Here is a 17,596-nt window from a genome sequence, read left to right on the forward strand (position 1 = left end):
ATGCAACAATTCTGATTTCATCGTCTGTTAACACAAAACAACGACTGACTAAAGCGTCATTAACGAAAGTCGGTCTTACTGAAGCAGCAGAGCGGCGTCCGCACGCGCTTCGAGAGTGAGACGCTGGGCTTCAAGCGTGGTGTGTAATGTTCCTCACACATACATCAGGTTGTGTACTGCAGCGCCTGTAAGTGAAACTTAATGTATAACTGCAGCAGCTCTACTTCAGTGAACTGTGAAAGGAGATGGAGCGATTTCCCTCGTACGTATTAAACAAGACTATTACTGTCACAGCAGGAGCAGCTTGACCAGAATAATATTAAAGCAGCCACAGCGCACGTGTGTGTGTGTGTGTGTGTGTGTGTGTGTGTGTGTGTGTGTGTGTGTGTGTGTGTGTGTGTGTGTGTGAGCGGCAGGATGAATAGTGGACGCTGTGCTGTTGTCGCACACAGGGAGGATGTGTGCGTCTGATAACACCAGGACGATATGGCAGTTATCAAATAATGAGTTAGCTATTGTGCGATACGGCGTGCGTGCCTCTGGTTTACAGTTTCCTCACCGTGGCCTGTGTGGAGCTCTCCTGCAGGTCCCAGAGCAGCGCATGGTTATCAGCCAATGAAATCACGCGCTTGCCGTCCCCCATGGGCTCCCACAGCACGCTGTACATACACAAAAGACACACAAACACAGAAGCACAGGACCACAGTCAAATCGAGCGCAAACATGCTGCAGACACGCAGGGGGCGGGGTCTGTGACATCCGCAGCGATGGTCACACAGCTGTGTTCTGCATGTTTAAAGAAGATGAATGTGTTTCAAAATCATTTGTAGTAAAAAAATTAATAAGAAATCAGTTAAAATAATTCTGCATGAGTTAAGCATTGACCTCGAAACCTGCAGTCCCTCTAGTGTCCAGCAGGGGCAGCAGGGAGTCGGTCCCCACAGACTCTCATGTTAAAACTTTAGAGCAGAAACAAACATGTTTACAGCCTGATGCACAAAATCTTTGGATCTGTAGATCATTTCCTCTTTCACAACAGCTGTTTAAGGCTTAAATCTTGCATTATTAGGAGCGTGGCCTCTTTGACTGACAGCTGCATGGCGACACAGGCGGCTGTCGGTTGCCATTGGATGTTGGTTGGTCTTTTGTTTTATGCTGCCCTCCTTTTTACTTACAGTTAGTCATTTGTGTTTGAGTTCTTTCTCCTTTTCCCCGACCGCCTGACTCACCTTTATTGTTCCCACCTGTGTCTCAATTGCTAACTGACCCTCTGTGCACACCTAGTTTCATCATTCCCTCCATCTTACCGGAGTCTGTTTACTTCCTGTGTCCATCACGTGTTTCTCTTCTTCTTATCTTTGTCACCATCTGACCATTTGGATCAATAATGCGGCTGCTGTGAGTTTACCTGTACCATCCATGAAGTCTCAGCTCATATTAGCACGTATGTCTGGCAATGAAACCTCAAACATGCTATTGTTGGTGTGGATGACATCACAGTGGTTGCTTGTACTTCCAGCAAACAAAACCAACTTCAGGTTCTTTGAATCTGCGTTTAATGGTGTCAGGAGTTTTGAGGAGCAGAGCAGAACCATCAGCGGTGATTTTCTGTGTAGCAGAGCTGCGATACGCCTCACTCCTCCGTGCCATGGAGCCCTGTTGTTGTCTAAACTATTGAAAACCCATCAGTGAGTCATTCTGTTGCACTGGGCTACACGCTCCTTTGTTAACATAAGCTCGCTGTAGTTTATTTTGAGCCAAATCCACACACGCTGTTCTGCTGCCACCAATACTCACCGGAGCGCCAAACTGGTATTGACCTACCCATTTACAGAAAAACCAAACACACCAAACAGAAACAAAAGAAAAATAATACCTTTAAAAAATGCCAAATCCTTTAATCCGCCTGTCGGGTACAAACAACCGGAGCCGGATACTGGAGGCTCATTTTTAAATAAAGCTGGAGCGAGGCTGTAGTCACGCTTTAACACAATTTAGGGTGAACTCATAAACCAGCTGTTCCCAGCAGGTGGCACTATGATGACTGTGGTATTCCTGCCTCTCCGGACGCTCAGGTGCTCATGAAACATGAACGCCTCCAGCACAGTTTCAGTCAGGTAAAACCTTTGGTGCACTCTGCTTCCAGCATGATTAGCCTAAATAAAGGTGACAAGGTATCACGTGCTCTCCTACAGCAGCTTTGCATGATCCACAGGTCATAATAATCCTTCTGTATCTCACACTGAGCCTCAGCACAGCCCCTCTAAAACAAGCAGCCTTAGCTCCTTCCTTAAAGACAACTCTCTTCTGATTGGCTGTCCCGGTATGCCAGCCGTACCCTCGCGGTGACATCACGCAGTGTGTGTTTGATTACTGAGCATACACTCATCTCATTATTATTAGAAACCCTGGCCATGTTTAAACTCGTACAGGTGAAACTCCTCCCACGATTTAAGTTTGGACGCTCTCATCATGCCACCCCCCTCTGGCCCCTCTGAAGCACGGCTGCTACTCTGACATCACTCACACAGCACACAAAGTTTGTGTTTGCGCATCCATAAAGCCTCCTGAGTGCTCACGGTGCTTTGAACCGCTACGAGAAGGCACGCACTGAACTTCAGATCCATCTCCTCTGAACATCCCTCCGGTGTCTCAGGGCGTTACCGTGGATCCCCACGCCGACACGTGCAGGGACCATCGGGACAAATTAAAGATGGCAGCAGTGCCGAGACCGGTCCAGAGGTGCACGAGGAGGTGAGATCAAATCAGCATCAGGATTTTCTGATTCGAGCTTTTCTGAAAAAAGCCCATTAGTGCACTTTAAACGCTGCTCTGTGAGTGCTCTTAGTCACATTAGCAGCTTTCTGCACAACAGCCACGAGAGTGACAAAAGCACATAAGCTCAGCCCGGTGAGCACAGAGGACCCAGTTCTGTCAGTCTACTCTGCAGTACAGTAGAGCGTTTACTGCACGCTTTGATTCCTCCTGCGCACGCCCGTCTGCAGAGTATCGACCTTTTGCTGCAGCTTCTTTAGGCGAGCCTCTCCTCTGCGCTCTACTTAAACTCTGTATTCTGGAGAGACCTTGCACACCGCACTAACTGTTGTTCATCATTCCCTGGATACTTGTTTGCTTTTGTTCCCTCCTCTTAGTTTGGATGTTTTAGCAGCTAAATCGAGACAGAAAGCGACCGCGTGGTCAAAGAAAGACGACAGCCCGAGCGAGAAAGCTCTGCTTTTAACACGAGTCCTGCCAGCTCTAAAAGCAATGTGTCAGTGCAGTCAGAGACCTGGCAATCAGCTAAATATAACCTTGGCCGGGAAAAGCTGCTATATGCTCTTTAGGGTTTTGATTTAGTGTGACTTTTCAGCTGCGTCTAATCTGGGTTAGAGGATGTAAAATGTCAGCAGCGCGATGCAGACGTGGTCTGGCTGAAGGTCTGGATGTCTGTCACGGCTAGAAAACCGCTGCGATTAGAGCTTTACTAAATGATGCCATTTATTTAAGGAGTTCATCAATTAGACAACTTCATTTCCTTGGACTCATCTGTCAGCGGCAGCAACAATGCCAGCGTTTGAAAAGGAGAGAGAGGAGGTGAGAGTGTTCAGGGGAGATAAAAGAAATGACAGGGGAAAGGAGGGGAAGTTAAAGTTTGCTTTTGGGTTTAATCCAGGCTTCAAATACGCACAGTGCTATTAGAAAAGGTGGAGCAGCGACGGAGGGAGGGAGGGGAGTTTATAAGGGCTGTGAAATCACAGCTGCTGAGGGCGGCTTTTACTGCCCTCCTGAGGAGCAGCGAGTCATGGACGCACTCACAGCACGCAGCCTTCGTTTTGTCATTTAGGAGCACTTCACACTGACTCACAGTCAGACCCTGCAGCCTGAAAGGAAAGATGGTTTTCTAAATCTCCCTTAATGCATTTCTCACACTCGGTGAAGAACCTGTGCAGCAGGCCACCTTCAAAGGCCGGACAACTAAATGTAGCCATAAACAAACTGCATCGCTAAACGGTAGGCCGACCAGATCGCAACAAACTACAAGTGAAAACAAAGATGGGCCATAATCTGGAAACACTGCATCTTACAGGACAGCAGAGCACGAATATATCTGCATCCATCCACGGTGCAACAGCTCATCACATGATGCTCATCCTGGATTATTCTTAATCTTCACTGATAACACTTCACTGTCCGTCCACTGTTTAGAAACAGATAATATGCACTGAGGTAGTAAATACCAGCAGCACGTATCACACCCAGTATTCTTTCCACATGAATAATCCACCGTGTCCCAACCAAGTTCTTTAGTACGTTTAATCTCAATCTAAAAAAAACCCAAAACGTAAAACTGAATTCACTATAAGATTAACTCAAGGGTAGACTCAAGCTAGCATAATCCAAAAACTCGTGAACCCAACTGTAACTGCTGGAAGCCAAACTAACAATCAAAGGTGACATCTGATCAATCGATTGATGCTTTGTGTCCCCAAAAGGAAGGCAAATCCCCACAAAAGCCCTGTGAACACTCTGTCCCCTTAATGTAGCAAAACAAGTACAAACACACACACTGAGGGCTCCACATAGACCTTGTCAATAGCGACTGCAGCATGTTCGATACCACCGCTCCTTCCTTCCTAAACACACACTTCAGCGCACCACAGGACCAATTAAAACACACTCCGCTTTGGGATTCACAGCCCATCGTTCCCTGTAGGATCAATTAATTCATGCAATACTGAGAGGCAGGCAGTTCGCCTCCCTCCATTTCTCTCTCTTATGAAACACTCCAAATATGTGCGTTTGACCTTGAGCTCTGCAACAAGCTGGCACGCCGTGTACTGGAATGTATGCTGGGAGAGCCGTGGAGCTTTTACAGCCCCATATATCCACGTCGAGCCATGCACTCTCTCTCTGCGCGCCCACTCTGCTGTGCTTTGCATCCATATGAGTTTAATCCCCCGTTACAGAGAAGCCAACACAAACACTCCCTGGTCCTTCTTGGGCATGAACACAGGGACAAACAGAGCATCTGAAGCTGCAGGACGGACGGACAAATGCAGTGTTGCTACGTACAAACTCCCCACATCTGCATCTCCACCACTTCACTTCCTGACATCACCAGTGGGACGATCTAAGCTACAACCTCCACCCAAACTGAAAAGAGTGAAGAATCTGGATATTTACATGTTCCGGGAACGTTTTAATGACACCTGGATTTTAACCCAAACCACCATGACGCAGGCTCAAACCTGTTTCCTTTGTTTAGTGTAAAGCAGTCAGAAAGCCGTCAGCACAGCTCAGACTTACAGACACACGTTACCCTGGAACTTAAAAGAAGACGTTTTCAGTCCTGCTTTTCCTTCACAGTAGAATCCCGAATGAAAAAAATAAAAGAAATAGAAACCTCCACAATGAAAAACCTAAACTGTTCTGTTATTTAACGTTTATCTGGCTGTATGTCAGCAACAGGTGATTTTTTTCTATTCAGGCTGTAAAACTGGTGAAAACAGCCTCAAATTTACGTCCTTTTCACCTTTCAATCGGCTGGATTGGACCCTTTGACGGTCCCTGGGCCTTATGTTTAGACCCTCTGGGTCAGGACACCGCTTGATTTTAACATCTTCCACCTGTGGACTGTTTCCTGTGTATCTTTGTGTCCTGGATGCTAGAAAGCTTCAGTTTTCAGCCCCAGAGGTTTCAGTCTGCTTTGCAGTGCCGACCCTGCAGGAGTCCCATAAACCACCCTGTGGAAAACAGCCAAACCCCACCTCCACCTGTAATGATACAGGTGGAGGTGCGGTCACAATAAACTGGAATTACCATTTAAGGTAACTGCGAGCTCAGCCGCAGACAGATTATTTCTTTGTGCAGCAGCTGCCGTCACAGACGGGAAAAAAGCAGCAGAGCTACAAGCTTCATCCCAGCGCCTGCACACACACACACACACACACACACACGCACACGGCTGATAGTCCACATGACAGCCCACGTCGGGAGTCCAATTGATTGAGACGAGGCGACGCTCACAGTGAAAATAAGGCTCACAAAGACTCTTTGCATGACGGGGCTGGGACGCAGACAGAGAGCAGAGCCCATCGGGCCTTACAAACGACCACACAACAATAACACACATGGCTGCATTCGTGTGTGTGTGCACAAACACACACAATCACCCCATAAACACCTCCTACCCCCTCCTGTCACACCCCACTTTAGAAAATCAACCTCGCTGCCTTTTGCGCTTTACCGCTCCCTCCTAGGGCCGTGATTGGCTCAAATGGCTCCACGGGAATCGATGCACTCATCTGGCAAGGCTCCCAATCGAAACCAAGTGCAGGAAGAGGGGGAAAAAACACAACATGATTTTTCCCGAGGTTTGTTTAGTCCCGTTATTTTTATTTTTTTGGGTGTGCTTTGCCGATATTTCCATTCAGAGCACGCTTCACGACGGGCAGAGGCTCGAATGTTTGCCCACCCAAACAATGAGGGGATTTGGGGAAGAAAAAAGTGTTATTGTTGCCGAGAGTGGAGGGACTCGCCGGCAACCGGAAAACGCACACATGAAGGATGCGGACACGCTACGGTGGACACACAAGCAGGTGAACAAACACACAAAACAGACAAAAGCCTCATAAGAGCTCAGATCTCTTTACTCTTTGTCTTCTTACACACACAAACATGCATGGATGGTGCAAGCTGCCAGCATTATCACTGTGTGTGTGTGTGTGTGTGTGTGTGTGTGTGTGTGTGTGTGTGTGTGTGTGTGTGTGTGTGTGTGTGTGTGTGTGTGTGTGTGTGTGTGTACTTGCGCTGCTATCTAACCGTGGACTGCTGTGTCATTACAAATCCACAGACACAGGACCGACAGTGAGGACATTCTTCCAGTCCTGTGTTGGTCCTGCTTTAAATGAGATTAAATGATTTTTAAAAATTCATTTTAGTAAATGAGGCACAGCTGTGATTGATGACTAAATATACAGTTAGAGAAAAGATTAATAATTACTGTGGGGCTGTACAGGGCGTGGCTAACAGTGACTTCCTGTATTTAAACTGCTGTAAATGACTTATCAAACATATCTCACGGATGATCCACAGAGAACAATCCTGCCACAAGCTGCAATCAGTTTTTATCTAAATCACTGTCAGACACTCTTTATTTGTCCAGAGGGCAGAAATTACAGCAATGTGTAATTTTCCATAGAGGTATTTTAAATGGTCATAAAGATATATATTATTTACTGATGAATATCATTTTTATATAGCCAATCCATAACTGCTGTTGACTACAGTCTGTGTACCAACACAAGCAGAGGCTCAGCGTGGCAGAGTGGGGAGTGCGTGAGCGATGGAGGAGCAGTGGGCAGGCCGTCCATCAGATGGTTTCAGCTAATGTGATCTGACCTTTGTCGTCTGTGACAAAATGATCCACATCATTTATAAAACTAATAAAGAGCCAAAATTAATCCCACATACTCGTTTTGTCAAAATGTCCTTAAAATGACAAAAAAGTTAAAAACAACTTGTTGAAGAAATGACGTCTTTGCAACTCCTGCTGCTGTTAGCAGGACGGGGTCAAAACGAGCCCTCCTGCAGGTTCTGCTGACAAAAAAAACACATCCCTGATGCAATGAACAACACGCACATACAAGATGTCACATTGCATGGCACACTGTGGCTAACAACAGCAGTGCTAGCAGCAACCTTCCTTCTGTCCTTGCAGGCTAGCAGCTACATGGAGCCTGCAACGAAGGAGAGCTTTCCACCGAGCTTTGTGACAGCTTCACATCACATGAGGACTACAGGCAGGTGGCGCTGTAACACAATCTGTGGAAGACTGATGGGTAAACATGGGCCGGGGTTGCTTTTGTTTTGGGGGTTTTTGTATTTTGTATTTTTTAATCTAAAATAAATTTTCCTTTTTACATTTTTTTTCTTAAAAATACTGGAAATACTGGTCCCATCTTGACCAGTGCAGAATGGCAGTCCACACTAGATAAGGTAGGTGTGTGTGTGTGTGTGTGTGTGTGTGTGTGTGTGTGTGTGTGTGTGTGTGTGTGTGTGTGTGTGTGTGTGTAGCAGAGAGATGGAGGAGGTGGGCAACAGACCAAAGCCATCCATCTAGAGAAGCCAATAGTGCACAGCATAGGCTACAGGCTTCACAGCATTGAATCCAGACTCCACAACACACACACACACAGTTTGGTGCCCTTGTGAGGGTTACAGCTCTCGGTGTGTTAAGATGGTGGAGCTCAGAGACATCAATCTCTACCCAGCAGCCTTGCTTGACCTGCCCTCTGACACACACACACACACACACTCACACACACACAAACACACACACTCACACACACACACACACACACACACACACACACACACACACTCACACACACAGAATTGCACAAATTCAATCTCCTCGGTCTCGTCTCCTTTCTTGAGCTACCCTCCATCTTTCTGTTTTCTTCACCTCCTCCATCTTTATCTCTCCCTCGCAGACACCTGCAGTATGCATCACACTAACTGATTGGTGCCTCTAAAAATGATCGCAATCATGGGGCGGACAATGAAGAGTGGAGTAAAGGTGGGGGGGGGGGGGGGGGGGGGGGCATTGATTTTGGCTCTCGTGGGGCTCTGAGTTATGGTGAGGAGCTCTGACAGTAAGACAAAAGGATCGGGCCGTGACTACAACCTGAGTGAAATGAAATGGACCGGGACTCACATGGCGCCGCTCAGGCGGCCATTCGAAATTCTTTCTGCTACACACACACACACACACACACACAGCGTTTTAATCTGTAATTAAGGACTTTCTAACAGGCGGGAGGACACACACACGTTAGAGGAACTGCAGCTTTTGGAGCTTCTCTGTTCAGCTGCAGAGGTTGCACCTTGGTGCTAACATACCAGTGTTAGCTTTATTGAACCTCAACTTCATGTCAAGTATCTGCAGAAAGGCAAAAGCTACAAAATCCAAGGCTGACTCTTTGTTACAGTGTAATTATGACGACTTCCTGCCTCGCTCTCAAATATGTGATATCTAATAAAGCTTTGGGAGCATCAGGTGAAGACACATAAATGATCACATTATTTATGACAGTGCAAACACCCGGAGAGACTCGAACCTGCAGCTCTACACTCGCCTGGTTGATCTTAGCCTGGACTGTTTAAAAGTTATCAGGCTGCTTTTAAATATGTGGACAGGTAGGCCTGACAGTAGCTGCAGCCGCTCTGTTTCAAAGTCAGCCTCCTCCTTCATTAGAAAGCCTGCGTTGTGCTCCGTGCAGTTTTGCTCACAAGTGTCTCGTTTGATAGTAAAGTTTGCTGAAGATATTTTGTATTGAGAGAAAAGCTTTAAAGGAGTTTTGAAATCTGTTTTTTGTCGTTTATTTGACTCTCTGTGAGCTGCAGGTCGTCCTGGAGTCTATTATTAACACCCCGTCTTCTAATAAGCAGTCGAACACATTATTGCGGATCAAAGGAGCTCTTGCATCATTTGTGCCACGACTCTGAGCGGTTCCCCGGCAACACCTACCAGGCAGCGTTGCCGTGGGTGCTGTCGTCTAGGTGACAGAGCAGCTCCAGGGTTTGGGGATTGTGGGCGGATTCGTCAGGTGACTCGTGGTTTCCTGTCTCCCAGTCAGAGGGCATCCGCCACACGGCCGCGCAGGACACCACCCTGCTGTCACTGGCTGCACACACACACACACACACACGCACAGTGTTAGGGAGGAGGGTGCTCTTGTTTTACTGATACTGTGGGGACAGTGGTCCGAGTCCCCGATATCTAAATCAGGATATTTTAAGACATTTTGCCAAACTTTCAACTTTGATTAAACTCTGGAAATAAAAAGTGTTGCATGAAAAACATAGTGCATAGAGTACATTCCAGGTGGATAAAGTAGTCCACCTGTAAGCACTGCTAATGTTTGTTTTTTGAATTTCTATTTTTCCTCATTGTCACCCAGTTTCAAGCTGAATCACTGCTTAATAAATGAAACCTTTAACGATCCCCGGTGGCTTCTTAAGCAGGTTAAACCAGTGACTGCAGCATAAGGATAAGCTTTGTTAGTGTGTGCGTGAGATGTACAGGCACTAATGTGACTACACTCTCTTCCTAATCCACATAATAAACGAGTTATTTTGGCACATCCACGCCAGGGCTGGAGCTGCTAATTGGAACCAGAGGAGTAAATGTAGAGTAGAGTACAGTCATACAGTAATTGGACTAAAAGTTTGCGGGTGGAGAGCACGGGGAGAGAAAGACTCATTTCTTTTTGGTGTACGTATTGGCAGCGCGTGGGCAGGCGTGGGGCCTATTTGTCAAATTAAAAGCATGGCGACACGAGTCCACAGATTTCCTGAGTGGTTTTAGACGAGCCTGCGCTCGGACTAAGTGGCCGAGCAAACGCCGGGGCTCTGTGCAACCCCTGCATTAATGCGCTGCAGTGTGCTGCCTGTTGTGTTTCTATATATTTGGGTTGCGCCGGTGTCGGTGTGGGCAGCGGCGCGTGGTGGGCCGTCCACCGTGGCTGTCATCCTGTGAACTCGAGCGTGCAGAACTCAGCTGACAGACAGACGGAGATGGAGGGGGAGCGTGGAGACTACACCCAGTCCCAGAGCGATCCGCCCCGAGTCCCACCTGACACGGCTGTCTCCTCTCCGCCTTCTATCCTCCAGAGGAGCTCAAACTCCACCAGTCTAGCTTTATTAAAAGCTTTTATTTATCCAGGCGAACGTCTCCGGGAGACTCAAACGTTCGTTTTGAAGTGCGACCGAGACCAGAGGGCATCGGGCACCAACGAGCGAGCGACCGCAACGTCCGGGTTCACGCAACAAACAAAAAACATCCTAAAAGATCGACGTAGTGTCCGGAAGTTAACGGCCACCAGGGGGCGACAGCTGTGTTACAAAAACATCTGCTGGATTCATGCACGCTTAGCTGTGGGTCACGTGATACTTATTATAGTGCTTAATATAAAGCTCACAACTCGTGTGTTAAAAATATTTTTGGGACTCACAGCCACGATGTCGTGTCTCGGGACAATTTACTACTGAAATCTGACCAATTAGAGCACTGCATTTGGCAACAAGTGCGCTCACAGCTCAAAAACGCTCACTAGGACTGAAACATGCAACCTGTTTGACCTCAGACACACGGCTACGGGTCAGCCGGCTCTCTGGAGGGATTCCCGACTGCCCCGCGGACATCCTGAAGCATGCACGACTCTGGGATTGAACCAGCGACTCCTCCCTGCTGTGCCCGGTCCTGAGAAGACGAACCAGAATCTGCATTTCTTCTTTTTTGTCATTCAGAAACATCAGGATCAGCTCGTCACTGATTCTCGTCCACTCCGGTTTATTCACGGCGCATTCTCGCTTTCGGTGTGCGTACACCTCACGACGAATTTAAATCTGAAAAATTCTGAATTTCGTGTAGTTTTTTCGCTCACTGTGTAAAAAAGCCTTTTAGGGCGACGGCAGCTCATTGGGACGGTTCGCTGCTGGTGGGAAACGCCCGTACAACCTTTTATTGAAGGGGATCTTGGTCCATCCAGTTTTCAGTTTAAAGCTGGGTCCGTGGGTTTTACCCGCTGTGTCGTGCTGCCTGAGGCGTCAGCTACATCTTTCCTTCTGTTTGTTGTCGGGTTTGTGGAGACATCTTCTACGTCAGGTTTTTGTCTTTCCGAGCACAGATTTTTCTGATTCACGCCAAAGATGCTTCGTTTATCAGCCGTTTTCCTCATATAAGCTTCTACTAAATGCAAGTGAACGAGTCATTCAGTATATAGTTGATGGATAAAATACTCAAACATTATTCATCTTTATTATTGATTGTTCATGAAGATTAGATGGTGCGTCCTGTGGTGACAGATTGTGATTGGGTGATCTGGGGTTTCTGAGTCGCCGTTCCTGGAGAATGCGAACAAACTGCGACCTGCTGAGTAGCTGCTACATCGAGTAGAAACGGGAATCTGCAGCAGTCGGTCTCCCAGACTCTTACAGTTGTGCGTCATAGTGGAAACGCGCACTCATTTAAATAAAACAGCATTTCCTGTCACGAGAGCCGAGGCCCGCTCGGCTCCTTTCATTTTACCGGTTACCGGCAGGCCCGTGCGAGCAGACTCTCTGTAAATAAAGATCAACAAAAAGAATTCATACAATCTGCACACAAGACGTTTGTGTGACCTTCATCCTGCCACAGCGAGACTCACGTGGCTCGTCGTTCACAGATTAGTATCGATTCTATCGGAGTCTGATTTATAACGCAGCTGCTGACGTTAGGCCTGTGAGGACAGCGCGGCTGCACAGGGTCATTAGACATAAGAAGTGGAAATAAAAAGAGGAGGATGTAATATATGCACACAGAAAAAAGAGGAACATAAAGAGGCAGCGAATGGAGCCACAGACAGAAGGAAACAGTGGGACTCACTTTTGTTATAGCAGGTGGTAAGCACAGCCTTATCTGCAGGACTGGCGCCGATGTGCCATATCTCCCCAGCTTGGTGCAGAAGGACGTTCTTATTAATGATGTTATTCTCATCATCAAAGTCAATGATGTGGATCTGAAAGAAAAGCAGAGATGTGCTGAGGATGAGGCTGAAAAACACCCGGTGCACCTCCCTCCACTCACACCGACTGCAGTTCAAAGCGCCTCTGATTCCTCCGAATGAAGAAGAAGAAAGTTCCTCTTTTATTTTAATGTGACAGTAAAAGTAATTTCAAGGCAGACGTCGCTTTGGTTCAGTTTTTTCTTTTTTTACCCCGTAAACTTCACACGGCTGAAGATCTTCATCTCGATTTGGCCTTCAAAGCAGCGATTAAGACACTGTGAGAGGAGCTGTTGGATTCACGCTGGAGACGTCGGGGAAGGAAAGCCAACCGATGAGGGCTCAGCGGCGTTGGCTCGTATTTACACAGCTCTGCTACATGAGATGACACGAGTCATCCTTCTCTTCTTTAACCAGACGCCACGCCGGCTTCTGTCGACCCACTGATGAGCCGTGGACACTGTGGACGTTTCAGGAGGCCTGTGACGTTATCTTCAGCACCTGAACTGTAAACTCTCCCATCTTCCTCAGGAAACTTCACAAAGTTTCTCCGAGCTCTGCTTACAAAAGCTTCATCTCACAGACTCTCTTTACTTAAACAGGCGCTGAGCGAACTTTATCAGACATGAAATGAAGACTTTAAAATCGTCTTAACAAATAAGAAAATATTGTTTCATTTTCCATTTATCAGCAGAAAGAATTTAAGGAAAATGATTCTGACCCAGAGCGAATCAGCGACAGGAGATTTTTATCTCTGAGAGTGGATGTTAAACTGATTTGGCTCCAACTTTAACAAACTTTATGTTTCCAGCCGCGAAGGCGTAACGTGGACGTCTCCTGTACTTATGAAGCTACAATGGACCAAAAATGCTGGAAAAACTATCAAAAGCACTAAATTTGGACCCACGTGTGTAATTCTGTAACAACTGATAGTTTGAAGGTAAAATGTGCCGCGGCTAAAGTTAATATATGAAACCAGCTGATTCTGGGGGTAACGTGCCGCTGACCCTGCACTTTTCACCGTGAAATGAGAAGTGAATTCTTGCATAAAGAGTTTGCGTTTAACGTCCTTCAAATGTCCGCCTCCTTTCCCCAGCGTGCAGCCGGCTCGGCGTCCCAGCGAGGCTCTCCGGCACGAGTCGCGGTGCCTCCGCTATGAGCTGGAGTAATCGTGGAGCGCACTTGAAAACGCCGCTGAGTGTTTTACAGCGCACGAGTTCAACAAACAACCCAAAGTTTTATCCAGGAGAAGTTAATGGAAACTCCTCCTCGCTGCGCTCCTTTCATTAGATGGAAATCTATTCTGAGAGGGTCCTCGATTGAATGCGGTTCAGGGCCCGCGCCGCAGTAAAAAAGTGAGGGTCTCAAGGTTTGATCAGACAATTAATGGAGGTTTCTCCCATAAGAAAGACACTTACGGCACCTCGGGGGATCGTTAATGGGGTTGCGCTGGACAATAACTCCTTCCCGGCACTTCCACTCCCCTCGCCTGCACTACTTTTACAGGCTGAACAAGAGGATGAAAGCAGGAGGTGTGAGGAGGTGGAGGAGGAGTGGCAGCATCCTTCAGCCTCCTCAAAGTCAGCTCGGCGGCTATTAACCTTGAGTTGGACTGCGACGAGCAAAAAATTATTAGGCAAAGTTATAATTTTATGGCGGTGGGGGAGCAGTACAAATAAATTCAGGCCGGCGGGACAGGGTAATTGGAGGGCCCAGTAATAGGGTCTACCCCCCCCCCCCCCCCATGAACCTAGGTGAGAGAGGAGACAGAAGTCCCGGCCCTCCTCCCCCAGGTGATTTATCCCCCGTTCTTCCAAGCCTGGAGAGTGACTCACAGCCTTCAGCCGCTCGGGCAACCGGCCCAGCGCTTTTAATTATGTGCCAATGGAAGAGGAGGAGGAGCTGGTAAAATACAGGGGGTGAGGGATGCACGAGCCTGGCTCGTGGACCCCGCGTCACGGGCTCCTGCAGCAAAGCTCTTTAGCCGCACTGATGACAGTAAGCAGGAGGAGCAGCGAGCGGGCGAGAGGTGCCAAGCTCGGGCGCTTTATCTCGTTAGCGGCCTTAAATGCCACGCCGGCGCGCCCTCCGATCTGTCACCGCAGCGACTGGTCTCTGGGGGATCTGAGAGGGGCTCGGCGCGTGGAGATACTTCCACTCCGCATTACGCTTAATGGGAGGTGGAGAGGGCAGCGGGCTTACGGCTGTAGCACGAGCTGTCGGGGCTGAAATGATAATCGGAAAAATGGTTTTCATGGGAGTTCAAAGCAAACCGAGCGAACCGGTGCTGACGACCACCGCGCTCCTGATTCAATGACCCCCAGAAACCCAGGAAACAAAGACTTTAGAACAAGGCCCGCAGCCCTGCAGCTCGACACACCAGTAAAACCAGCAGGATCACAAACTGCAGCCATCACCGACTCAAGGTTACACCAGTCAGTCTTTCCCCCAGAATCAGCTGATCTTTCATGAAGCCATGCAAGATTTTAGTGATGATTTAGTCTGACTGTGGAAACTGATCTGGTCGCAGTTTTGTTTCCTGTCACGCGGAAATCTGCTGCATGTGTGAAGTTATGATGCCGGAAAAATAATTACAAATCTGGAGCCACCCCCGTGTGTAGCCGGAGGTCCTGGAACATGTTCACGGTATGAAGGTAAAGCTGGCATCAGCTGACCGTCCTGTGATGTCATCGGGACTGACACGTCTCACCGTCGGCCTTTAAAGCAAACAGCCCGCTGAACAAACGAGCGGCGCGACTGAAATCTGCAGCAGGTTTAGGAGGACGGCGCTCGGGCACGCAATAAGAAATCCCGCAGATCGACCGGGACGCGTTGTCACCGTTCCCGACGAGCTGCGCGTTAGCCTCGCTAAACAAGACTTGGACTGCAGCGCGTCTGCGCTCGGTGCCAGACTGTTTTCACACTGACGTCTGCCAGGAAACAGGCTCGCTTATTCAAGGCACAAATCTCTCCCTCGCTCTCACACAGCTAATTATTTCTCCCCCGTTTAGAGCCAACTGTTTCTGTCATCTGTCTCCGTAATGACCTCTGCAAGATGTGCATGCATGCTCTCATTCTTCCTGCACCACACACACGCACACACACACGTTTTCACAGAGAAAACACACAAACAGTTCAGACGTCCATGTGAAGAGGAGCTGATATTAATTCTAAATATAACCATTGAACACATAATTAATCATCAATATCTTTAAAGCTGAATATAGAGTCTATAACATGGTTACAAACTCATAAACCATGTGAATAAAAGCCTTCAGCTGCCTGTAACACAGCGTCTCTGAGGATGCTAACACAGAAAGTCAGATTACTTTACATATCTGACCCCTGGTTTGGAGGTCTGTAGAGACACTGAACTTTGATTTCCTGCGTCCTTTCCTTTGAACCTGCTGAGTGCTTTCAAACACATCAAACCAGGGATCCACCTCCAGTCCTGCAGCTTTCAGATGCATCCTTGATGGCAGGACAGCAGCTCTTGAGGACTGGAGTTAGACACCCCTGCATTAAACCTCATTAAACTTCATTTGAATGTATGTTTAAATTCTCATATTTATGTACAGGCACAGTTCAGAAGCATTGTTTCCAGGTGTCCCGTGAGACCCTAACAGAGGACAAAGGCGCCCTGACAACACTGGGACACACACACCCCTCTGCACGGTAAGGTGGGGCTTCACGGAGGAGACAGAAGCAGAGCAGGAACCAAAGGAACAAGACTGTGAACACAAGCAGGCAAAAGGAGCTTCCTCTGAGGGCGGCTGCCTCTCCCTTAGAGATCAGGTGAGGAGTTCAGGAGCTCAGAGCAGAGCTGCTGCTCCTCCACACTGAGATCAGGACGTCTCCTGGGCGGGCCGTTTCATAAACGTCCTACTGTGAGGAGCCCTGAGGCGGACCCAGACACCTCGGTGCTCCCCCGGATGAGCGGGAGGAGGTGGCTGGGGTCTGGACTTGAGATGACTCAGGGTCTAAAAGGTGTATTTCTTTGTTTTTACTAAAATAAACACACTCCTTATTTACATGGTTATGTGTGTAATCAGCTTTAAAGGCCCATTGTAAGCAGGAAACCCGTTAAAGTCGCAAAGTGGGAGGAAATTTTAATCTTAGCTGTGATTCAGTGATGAATAAAATTAATTTTTTTTTCCATCAGTTTGTGTCTTTGTCTGGCAGGAGTCTGCCTGCTGTTCAGTTACGAAACTTCTATACTCAAAACATTAAAACTCAAAGAACCACTACAGCGAGGCCGTTTATCTTTATAAATGCTTATAAGTCAGAAACCAAAAAGGTGTAATCTCACAAGTATTCAAAAGTCTTCATTACTTCAACAAGCGTTCAATGAAGTCCATAAAGGACAGATGGGAGAAAGAGGGGTGCAGTGACCACAGAGGAAGAATGGCAACACATTTGTTTATTTCATTGGAAAACCAGGAATCACAGGTGTGGACAGGAAAGGTGTGCTGGAAAATTCCTGCCGTGTTTTATTACCCCAGCTCCAAAGGCGCACTATGATGATGGAGGCTCTGTGGCTCGGAGGCAGCACACCGCTACCATATATTTGGGGACTGTACGAATATTAAAAATTACTGGAGTGTTTTTGTTGTGATGTTTCCACGCCTCCCCCGGGTCCCTGTTTTTAGTATTTACACGATTTCGCCTAATCCCGAGCTCTCCGTCACCTGTGGACAGGTGCTTCTCACCTGGTTGTCAAACTTGAGTGACTGCGTGCCCACGAGGAAGCGAACAGCGTCGGTCTCAGCTGTCTGCGCCGTCAGAGCTCGAGCCTGCGGAGTAACGAAGTACAGAGTAAGGATTACATACAAGATTCCAGCGCAGAGGCAGCTGTGAGACAGCTCGACGGGAATGAATGGAGCCGCAGTGAAGCAGCAGCACCTGAAACTCGAGCCCGTAAATGACGGGAGCGTCGTCCTCCATCTGCGCTGCGTCCTCTGCGCGGTTTGATTCTTTTAATGAAAGGCTTCGCTCAGAAAGCGCCTCTGCGCTCCTTTCTGCTCCAAACACAACACAGCGCCTCACTT

At 47.8% G+C, this 17,596-nt stretch overlaps 1 protein-coding gene across 2 annotated transcripts in view; it reads right to left on the minus strand.

Moving 5' to 3' along the window:
* Nucleotides 1-17,593, minus strand: part of eipr1 (EARP complex and GARP complex interacting protein 1) — a 50,573-nt gene extending 32,980 nt beyond the window's left edge. The window contains exons 1-5 of one of the 2 annotated variants that reach the window (XM_040049698.1): nt 17,451-17,593; nt 17,258-17,341; nt 12,431-12,563; nt 9,533-9,689; nt 560-659 (exon numbers count right to left, since the gene is read on the minus strand). In XM_040049698.1, the coding sequence (XP_039905632.1) occupies nt 560-659; nt 9,533-9,689; nt 12,431-12,563; nt 17,258-17,341; nt 17,451-17,492 (516 nt within the window). In that variant the 5' untranslated portion in view covers nt 17,493-17,593. Of the gene's footprint in view, nt 1-559; nt 660-9,532; nt 9,690-12,430; nt 12,564-17,257; nt 17,342-17,450 lie in introns of those variants that run through there. The other variant, XM_040049699.1, reaches the window with a different exon arrangement.
* Nucleotides 17,594-17,596: the final 3 nt, after the last annotated feature.

Source organism: Simochromis diagramma, unplaced genomic scaffold (assembly GCF_900408965.1).
Source record: "Simochromis diagramma unplaced genomic scaffold, fSimDia1.1 OVJJ01000456.1, whole genome shotgun sequence".
Taxonomy (NCBI): domain Eukaryota; kingdom Metazoa; phylum Chordata; class Actinopteri; order Cichliformes; family Cichlidae; genus Simochromis; species Simochromis diagramma.